The following is a 10,121-nucleotide window of genomic DNA, read 5'->3' on the forward strand; positions in this document are numbered from 1 at the left end:
ATGATGCAAGTCATGCGTATCATGAATGACAGACTTGCATATTTTAGACCTCCAAAATACGTGGGGTTTCATGGCAACTCACAATAACAAACATGCTGCTTTTCCAAGGCCTCCTCTGAATATGTACAAGTTATAGTTGTAATACAGATTGAAAAAAAAAAAAAAAAGCCTCTCAAGGATAAATAGGAATGTAAAATTCATTAAAATGAGAAATGAAATGTCCATTTCAGTCTATATAAGTACTCCTCCTTTTAGGGTGGGGTTTTTTTGGCTTTATGCTAATAAAAGTACAACTTTTGCACACTAAAGACAGCCTGTATTAGACAATGTCTGAATTTTAAGCTCAGAAAAACAAAGTTACCATTAGTATGGGAGATTGACATAGCTTAGGTAGAATCTAATTCTCAAACAAAATGGCAATCAAATAGAGTTAAATAAATGCGATGCCAGAGATGGGCATTTACTTTTAAATGTGTATTTTGTAATGTGTACTTTACCCTCTTGCAGGAACACAAATAGGCAGTGAGAAGAGCGCAACTGGTCACAGAGCACAGGATGGGTATCTATTTTCTTCTGTTAATTGTAGGGGTTTGCTGGGCACAGTACAACCCTAATACTCTCTCTGGGAGGACGTCTATTGTACATCTCTTTGAATGGCGCTGGGAGGATATTGCTCTTGAGTGTGAACGCTATTTAGCTCCTAATGGATTTGGAGGAGTTCAGGTATGTCTGTTCCTATCAGTAGGTAGTAAAATTGCTGCACAGATGATAATTTGTTTTTCAGAGAAAATGCTCAATTCACCAAAGGACAGGTACTGAGAAAGAAAAATAGAAATTGGTAATGGAAGTAGTAAATGCTGACAAATATATTCTTCAGCCATCATCGCGTAAGCGCAAATTTATTTCATTGCTCCAAAGTGTATGTTTTGCACTCAGTGCTATTACATTTAGATGAATTAGAATTGCATATTGCTGGCTAAATCTTTTTTTTTACTGCTGTGAAGAGTAACCTATCTTTATCTGCTTAATATTATTTAAATCAAGGGAAGCTCTTAAGATCTAGGTAAACATAAATTGAAACTATGACTGGAAAAAAGGGCTCCCAAAGATAATACCAAAGTGCAGAAAGTTTTAAATAAATAAATATAAAAGGCTGTGTTCACCCAATCTGGCAAGTTTCTCTCTGTAAAGCCTGGTTTCAGAGTAAGCCATTAAGAGATGCTTCTTTGGAGGAACCTGTTGTGAGCAGGCAAAAATGAACTGAACACAGGTTCTGGTGGAGGTGTGTCCATGTGAATCTGTTCCGTCTGAACAACAGACACGTGTTCCTGTGAAACCACTAGTGTCAGATGGGTGGGGTAGTATGGCTGGAGAGCAATCACCTATTAAACTATTTCAGTTGGTTTGTCAGATTGCTCAGGAAAAACTGGTGAGAGAAGTCTGCCCGTTTCTTGTATCCCAGGAGTTTGCAAGTTGGCCTGAGTGAGAATTTTCCCATAATTTTCAAATAATACCTTTTTAATTTGCAACCTTCTTTCCAGGCACGGAGGCCTGATTGATTTTAAACTGATTTCTCAGGCTATCGTATACCCTTGGATATCTTTTTAATCCGTGCTGTGGCAGGGTCTCAGAAAGTAAGCTTTTTTGGATGCCGACTTGCTGAGCTGGTCACGAGGGCATGGCAGCTAAGTAGGCTGCAGCCTAGGGATCTTTGTGACAAATGGTGGCATCAGGTGGTTGTGCCCAGAGACTTGGAGGTAGCAGCAAAAGCTTGTTGCCTGAAAAGTATCCGGAAAGACTCTATAAAAGGAAGAGGTATAGCTTATCTGGAAACTGTGACAAAGTCTCATGTCAAGAATGCTTTTCTCCAAAACATTACAAAAATGCGAAGATGGATAAATTTTAAGTGTGGGATGTTACGTCAGTTGTTCTGCAGTCCGTTCCTTCCCGATTCGGGGCTCTCTCTACTGACCTAGTCCTTCAGGTCTCAGACCCTTCTTTTGATCTTTGAGGCCTGCGTTCATGAAGATAATTAGGACACTATGTCCAGGGACATAATTTTTATAGTATGTTTCTACCTGCTGAAGGGCCAGGACTAAGTCTTTTATTTCCAGCCCACTACAGTGTAAGCAGAGGATAATGAGGATCTACATGAGTCAGGTATTATGAGTGTCTTCCATTAAAGGGACCTGATTTTCTATTTTTATGTTCTTTCTCTAACAATACTGGGCAAACAACTAAACAATTATCAGTATCCTGTCACCAAGAGAGACCATCTTATTCACAGATTTCGCCTCCAAATGAAAATATTATCATTACTGACCCCCAGCAACCATGGTGGGAAAGATACCAGCCTGTCAGCTACAAGCTGTGCACACGATCTGGAAATGAAACTGAATTTAGAGACATGGTGACCAGGTGCAACAATGTTGGAGTAAGTGCTTTGAAAACCTTCCGGTGTTAGCAATGCAAGGATATAGACAGATGGTAATTTAGAAGGGAAGACATGGTAGCACTGGAGCGAAGATGTTGGGTTTTTTTCATAGAATCATAGAATAGTTTGGGTTGGAAGCGACCTTTAAAGGTCATCTAGTGCAACTCCCCTGCAATGGGCTGGAACATCTTCAACTAGATCAGGTTGCTCAGAGCCCCGTCCAACCTGACCTTGACTGTGTCCAGGGATGGGGCATCTACCACCTCTCTGGGCAACCTGTGCCAGTGTTCCACCACCCTCATTGTACAAAATTTCCTCATTATATCTAGTCTAAATCTGCCCTCTTTGAATTTAAAGCCATTACCTTGTCCTGTTGCAACAGGCCCTGCTAAAAAGTTTGTCCCTATCTTTCAGATAGGCCCCGTTTAAGTACTGAAAGGCTGCAGTAAGGTCTCCCAGGGGCCTTCTCTTCTCCAGGATGAACAACACTAACTCTGTCAGCCTGCCTTCATAGGAGAGGTGTTCCAGACCACTGAGTGTTTTTGTAGTCCTCCTCTGGACCCTCTTCAACAGGTCCATGTCTTTCCTGTGCTGAGGGCTTCAGAGCTGGATGCAGTACTCCAGGTGGGGTCTTACCAGAGCAGAGTAGAGAGGCAGAATCATCCCCCTTGACCTGCTGGTCATGCTTCTTTTGATGCAGCCCAGGATATGGTTGGCTTTCTGGGCTGCAAGTGCACGTTGCTGGCTCATGTCCAGCTTTTTATCCACCAGTACCCCCAAGTCCTTCTTGGCAAGGCTGCTTTCAATCCCTTCATCCCCCAGCCTGTATTGATATCGGGGTTTGCCCCAACCCACATTCAGGACCTTGCACTTGGCCTTGTTGAACCTCATGGGGTTCACATGGGCCCACTTCTTGAACTTGTCCAGGTCCCTCTGGATGGCATCGTATCACTCAGGCATGTCAACCACACCATTAAGCTTGGTGTCATCTGCAAACTTGCTGAGAGTGCATTCAATCCCACTGTCTATGTCATTGGTGAAGATATTAAACAGTACTGTTCCCAGTATGGACCCCTGAGGGACACTACTTGGCACCAAACTCCATCTGGATATTGAGCTGTTAACCACTACCCTCTGGATGCGACCATCCAACCAATTCCTCATGCACTGTACAGTCGGCCCATCAAATCCGTATCTCCAATTAAGAGACAAGGATGTTGTGGGAGACGGTGTCGAATGCCTTATAGAAGTCCAGATAGATGACATCTGTAGCTCTTCCCTTGTCCACTGGTGTAGTCACTCCATCATAGAAGGCCACTAGCTTGTTCAGGCAGGACTTGACCTTGCTGAAGCCACGCTGGCTGTTGTGGGAAGCAAACAAGCAAGCAGAAATAGGGGGACAGGGCAGGAGGCAAGAGAGAAAGAACATTAATTAGTGGTGCTGTGGGAAGTAGCTTTCTCAAATTGGAATATGGATACTATTCTCTAGGTACATATTTATGTGGATGCAGTAATCAACCATATGTGCGGAGCTAATGCTGGTGCTGGCAACCATGCTACTTGTGGAAGCTATTTCGATGCAAAGACTGAAGATTTTCCAGCTGTGCCATATTCTGGCTGGGACTTTAATGATCGTAAATGTAAATCTAGAAGTGGAGACATTGAGAATTATCAGGATATATCTCAGGTAAACCTAGAACTATAAATATATTTTTCATGTACATGCATTACTGGGCTGTGGTTTATTTGTTCTCCTTTACTGTCAAACATTTTTTAAAAACAGAACAAGAACCCTCATGGAAAACCATCCAAATTGATAATAGAGGTTTGCGTTGCTATCAGGAACACAACTACTTAAAAGGATAGCTCTACTTGAACTGATGGCTCAATTTCAGATTGAGGCAAATGTGCTTAGGTATTTTATAAATCTATTTTTTTATTTTTATCTATTTTTATCTTTTAAATCTATTTAGAGGTTATCTTGTGTGGGGGTTTTGTGTTTTTTTTTATAAAAAAGTAAGTTATTATTTGCCTTTTATTTTAATTTGGAAGTTTTCTTTGGTCTCAATTTCAGAAGAGAGAGATTAGCATTTCATAAAGAAAAATAGTAATGCTAAAATCTTGAAAATCAACCCTCTGTTTAGAGATTTCTCTTCCAGGAGTCTGTCTGTTCCTCTGTATCAGGTTATGAGGTCAAGAGTTTAAAACTCCCACAGAATGAAAAATTATTTTATAAAGATAAATACCTATCTTTCTTGAATAATGTCTTATGTCTTACAAATGTATTTGATCTTTCCTGAATCTAAGTTGAGGGGAGAGGTATTTTCAAGAAATGGCAGAAGAAGGGGAGACTTTAAATGTGTCTGAATTCTTGCGCAGTTCTAAAGGAGCATCTTTATAGCCAATTCTTTAGTGCAGTTTGCAACATAGGCTTATGCACCTTGCTCTCTCCAGGCAGATGTGCATAGCCTGGAAACCCATCGTAAGAGTTATTAAAAAATTATTTCAGTATATTTGGTTTATGTTTAAAGTATTCTTTTGATGAAAATCAATGCCCATCATTTTGTAGTTATAGGAAACAAAGTCAAAAAGGGGACAGAAAACAAGAATTTAATGTTTCGTACAGCTATAATAACTCTTTAAAAATATTTAGAAATACAATTTCTAGAAATCTTTCCTACATCAGAGAAGAAATGAGTACACTTGAAATAGTAATGAATCTGTTCCTTAATACATTGGAGTAATCGTATTTTTGCTCTATACTTGCATCAGAAAGCTGATTATAGATTTAGTGGTTTGACTGTGTTATAATCCTTCAGCTCCTACAGCTGTGTGAGCGGGGTGAATGCAGACTTCTTAATGCTCCTTCTGTGTAGATGACTGTCCAAGATAACTGTCCAAGGCAAAGATATGTGTGGTGAATAATGGCGGGTGAAAGTTTTATGTGGCATTGTAATGTAGCAAACAAAATTCAAAATGTATGTAGAATACTACATTTAGTTTATTAGATGAAAAATGTTTCATTTCAGAATTTTTATATAGGTCCGAGACTGTCGCTTGGTTAGTCTTCTCGATCTGGCCCTGGAGAAGGACTATGTACGCTCAAAAGTTGCTGAGTACATGAACTACCTCATTGATATTGGCGTAGCAGGCTTCCGAATGGATGCTGCCAAGCATATGTGGCCTGGGGACATGAAAGCATTTCTGGACAAGCTGAAAGACCTAAATACTAAATGGTTTTCTCCAGGAACAAAACCTTTCATTTACCAGGAGGTAATCTTGATTAATTTTTTTAATTGTACTTTACAAACATATTTCTTGTGGGCACAGTATGGACTCAGTCCCACACTGGGATTGATACTTTGCTTGAGCTGGGCCCAAGCGGCTTTCAGACTCAAGATCTATGGAAATTACCATCGAGATTTAATAACGGTAACTTATGAATATCTAATCTGCCCCAAAATAGTAATTGACATGCAAAATACCCGACTTGTTTTGGACCTACTGGAACTTGGTAACCTGGAAATTCCACTTGAGTTTAAATTTACTGCATTGAAGTTAATGTAAAAATTCTTTCGGTTTAAAAAAGACATTTCACTCCCTGAATTTTAAATTCTGTATTATAAATTGCAACAGAAGATATAGATCGTGATTACGATCTGAAACTTTGTTTTTCAGTGGCATTACCATTGTTACTTGACATTCTGAATTTGTGGTTTATGTTTGAATAATATATTCTAACAAGACCTAAGAAGCAAGTAATGGTTGGTTTAGGTCAGCAGAAGCTAAAGTTGCTAGACCCATTTTATTAAATCAGTATGTTGCATACAAAGTCTAGGGCAAATAGTGAAATATTTTTAAGCTAGAAAGTAAAATGAGGTTGCCCATGTGCTTGGAAGCAGAGGCACTGGTGACTAGATTAAAGTTGGTACAGCCCGAGCCTTAGTTATGTGGTAGTGATCAATAACGGTAAGGAGATTCAAGAGGGAGACAGAGAACAAGTTCACAGCTAGGCTGAGATAAAATTAAGAAAATAGCTTTAAATCAAATTTTGCAAGTAAGCCAAATAATATACTTAGCTTCAGTAGTGCCTCTTCTTCAAAACCATGTCTAGAGCAATGCCTTTTACTTGTTTGTTTGTCTGTTTAAGTAGAAGGGAATGCTCTGTCTTTCCTGTACCAGGTAATTGACTTGGGCGGAGAGCCGATCAAAGGCAGTGACTACTTTGGAAATGGACGAGTGACAGAATTCAAATATGGTGCAAAACTGGGGACAGTGATCCGCAAGTGGAATGGAGAAAAGATGGCCTACTTGAAGTAAGAATGAAGATGCTGCGACTTACCTGGGATACACTGGATATATCAGTTGGCAGGGTAGCTACAAGTCTTTGTGTTTTTGTCTAGGAACTGGGGAGAAGGCTGGGGCTTTGTGCCTTCTGACAGAGCCGTGGTCTTTGTGGATAATCATGACAACCAGCGTGGGCACGGTGCTGGTGGAGCTTCCATTCTAACCTTCTGGGACCCCAGGTGAGGGATTGCTCTTGTCTGGGGGATGCTGCTTCCTTTTGCTTGTTTGTCTCTCTGTTCTCTGGCATGCTTTCCCTTTCCACCTCTCATTACATGATTATTTTTTTTGTCTGACAAACAGGCTTTATAAAATGGCCGTTGGTTTCATGCTTGCTCATCCGTATGGGTTCACACGTGTGATGTCAAGTTTTCGCTGGCCAAGATATTTTGAAAACGGGCGGGTAAGCTTGTAATGCTGAAGATACATTCATGGTGAATAAGGAACAGAACAGGGCCCGAGAAGCAGTCCAGTGCATTTAAATTTGTTAAGTGATTTCTCTGTGCCATGTTGGATGTAGCAGGTGGCAATTTGATGCTCCGTCTAACTTTTCTCTACAGGTAGGCTCTGTGCGTTTTCATTAAGAAGCTTTAAACTTCTCTTTTTAATTACAGGACATCAATGATTGGGTTGGACCACCAAGTAACCCGGATGGATCAACGAAGCCTGTCACAATCAATCCAGACACTACCTGTGGCAACGACTGGGTTTGTGAACATCGCTGGCGTCAAATAAAGTAGGACAGTGTGGAGAAAAAAATGAGTAAAAGCAGTTGCTTTTGCTTGATGTTTGCTGTGTCTTTAGAGCTCGTGCAGGCCCAGTGACAGGCATTCCTTGCATTTTCAGGAACATGGTTATCTTCCGTAACGTGGTAGATGGTCAACCTTTCTCCAACTGGTGGGACAATGGCAGCAATCAAGTAGCTTTTGGCCGTGGTAATAAAGGCTTCATCGTTTTCAATAATGATGACTGGTACGTAAGAGATGAATAAATTATAATTCGCCTAGTTATCAGAGAAAGCTTTTAAGGAGTTGTGAGCTCCGACAGATCTCTGTAATAGATGCTTCCTCTGTCTTGGTTGGCAGTTTAAACTTACAATTCTCCACCCTACCAGGAGCACTCTTCACTGTCCCATGTTAGACGTTGTACTGTGCTCTTGCTCTTTCCCCATTCCTACAGTTGGCTGTATCACTGAGGAACATGGTCAATCAGTAATGTCTGAACTTACAGAAATGAGGGAACTTAGAGACTCAGGGATATAGTCCAAAAGGGACAGTTTTATAAACTGTTTTGCAATCTTGTACACAAGAATTGGATGATTTAAGAGAACATGATCTATAACAATTAGAAGTAGTCTGGGGTGATGAGCAATTTGAAGGATGTAGTGGTTGAGTTCTCAGTTAACTTTCTTTTCCAAGCTTACTGTGCTGTCCATCACAACAGTTCATTGGTGTCAGAAATACAATATCTGTGTGAAATCTGGCATTTCTCAAGTACCTTTAAGCTCAAAACCAGGTTACTAACAGACATTTCTGAGAACTTGTAATAGGATAATCTAAAAAAGCTAACTGTGGTTTGGTAGGAAAAAATTTAAATTGCACTAGAGTGCCATATGAAGTTCTGGAGTTCAGGTCCTAAAGTTCCTGGAGAGTAAGAGCACCCAAGCTTCCTGTCATAAGTGGTAAATACTTAAATACTACTATATTAATTAATTTATTTACGTAACTATTTTTCTTCATTGTAAAGGGGAGTAATCCTGTGTGATTAGAACCAAATTCCTTTAAGTGCCCATAATATAAAAGAGCTATCACGAAAAATTATTTTAACTAGTGTGTCTTGACCAGCCTTAAGATGCCTGAGCCCAGCATGAACCTTTGGTGTTTTTTCTAGGCTCCTCACTCAGTAGTCCTAGGGTATTGTCATTTTGTGGGAGAATAGATTTTGGAGTGTCCAGGGAAGTGCTGCAGAATAACCGCTCCAGAATTACCTAACATCTGAGAAGGTCTCTAGCATGGGTTGCAAAGCATTTGAGAGTCCAAAGAATTCTAATTGCATTTCATTATTTTCCAAAGGTCTTTGAATGTAACTCTGCAGACCGGTCTGCCTGCTGGCACTTACTGTGATGTCATTTCTGGGGAAAAGAAAGGTGACTACTGTACAGCAGTTGAAGTTCATGTTGCTGATGATGGCATGGCTAATTTCCTGATTAATAACGAGGATGAAGACCCATTCATTGCAATTCACGTTGACACTAAATTGTAACCAGATCTGTTGTGCATGTGTTGTTTCTTCCCTTCTGTATTTTTGCTAATAGCATACAAGGTGGTCTGGTTGTCTTGGCCCCCCAGCACTGAATGAACTGTGATAGAGCAAAGTGTATTGGCTTATATTAATGAAATACCAAGTAGCTGCTACAGCAAAACAGGAGCTAGCTGTGCTAGTGCAGACCTGGAAGAGGTGGTATATGCCTGTTTGCCTTTGTAAGTGGGCTATATTCAATTAAAGTACTAATAAAAAATGAAAGGAGAAAGCTGAAATAATTTTAAATTGTGCTGCTCTGTGCATAAGTGGAAATGTAATTCTCTTTATGGAGAAGCTGGACTGGGAGTTAACAGCATGTCCAAAAATCAAGAAAAGGTACCTAGACAACTTTGTGCTGTAACATGGCAGAGTTCAAGTTGATGCCAAGTTATAACTCAGTTGAAAATGTGTTTCTTCCATTGGTCTTTAGATTTACTGTTTCCCCCATATGTGACTCCCTGGTATTTGAGTGTGACTGATTCTCTGTATCTAGTGAATAATAAATGGCAATCAAATTGAAAAGTAATGCTTTTTCCCTTCATTAATTGGATTGTAACTTTGTCATGTCATAACGAGTGGCAATGCAGTGGTGGGTTTTAAGGCAACACAGCACTCCATTTCCCAGATCACAGAAACATGGGAGAAAATAAAACAAGGAACAAAACCCAACAGCTGGGTAAGTTAAAATGCAGTATTTCCAAGGTGGATACACAAACACAGATCTGTATCCCAGAACAGCCACACTGTGGGCAGTCAGCTCTGAGCAGTGCCAATGCACGCAGAGAGCTTATCCGTTTTGTGGGACAAACTAAACGTGGGTTCTGGGTCAGCAGAGGAAGCTGGGCCGTGCCAGTCAATTATTGCAGCCTATGACATCAGTCAGGCCAGCGGGTTGCCTGGTTCAGTGTCAGTTTGTGCCTGTGGAAATCAAAATCTCCCATCTTTGGTCCCAATGGCTGGCTGCAAGCAAACGTTCACTGTGGCTGTTCCAACGGTGTCTGAGAAGGGTGCTGTATATGCAAGCATCACTTAGACCTTGTGA

General features: G+C 40.5%; 1 protein-coding gene across 1 annotated transcript; it reads left to right on the forward strand.

The window, feature by feature from the left end:
- Positions 1-507: 507 nt before the first annotated feature.
- Positions 508-9,040, forward strand: LOC104286207 (pancreatic alpha-amylase-like). Its single transcript, XM_009884782.1, has 10 exons — positions 508-723; positions 2,288-2,434; positions 3,924-4,121; positions 5,477-5,707; positions 6,617-6,750; positions 6,838-6,960; positions 7,082-7,181; positions 7,393-7,514; positions 7,625-7,750; positions 8,851-9,040. The coding sequence occupies exons 1-10, from the start codon at positions 556-558 to the stop codon at positions 9,038-9,040; spliced, it is 1,539 nt and encodes a 512-aa protein (XP_009883084.1). The 5' UTR covers positions 508-555.
- The last annotated feature ends 1,081 nt before the right edge of the window (positions 9,041-10,121 follow it).

The sequence above is a fragment of the Charadrius vociferus genome, unplaced genomic scaffold (assembly GCF_000708025.1).
Source record: "Charadrius vociferus isolate BGI_N301 unplaced genomic scaffold, ASM70802v2 scaffold163, whole genome shotgun sequence".
In the NCBI taxonomy this organism is placed as follows: domain Eukaryota; kingdom Metazoa; phylum Chordata; class Aves; order Charadriiformes; family Charadriidae; genus Charadrius; species Charadrius vociferus.

Coding starts and splice junctions, on each gene's coding strand:
- LOC104286207 (XM_009884782.1), top strand. CDS start 556: ATGGGTATCTATTTTCTTCTGTTAATTGTAGGGGTTTGCTGGGCACAG. Junction 2,435..3,923: donor CCAGGTGCAACAATGTTGGA/GTAAGTGCTTTG, acceptor ACTATTCTCTAG/GTACATATTTATGTGGATGC. Junction 7,515..7,624: donor CATCGCTGGCGTCAAATAAA/GTAGGACAGTGT, acceptor TTGCATTTTCAG/GAACATGGTTATCTTCCGTA.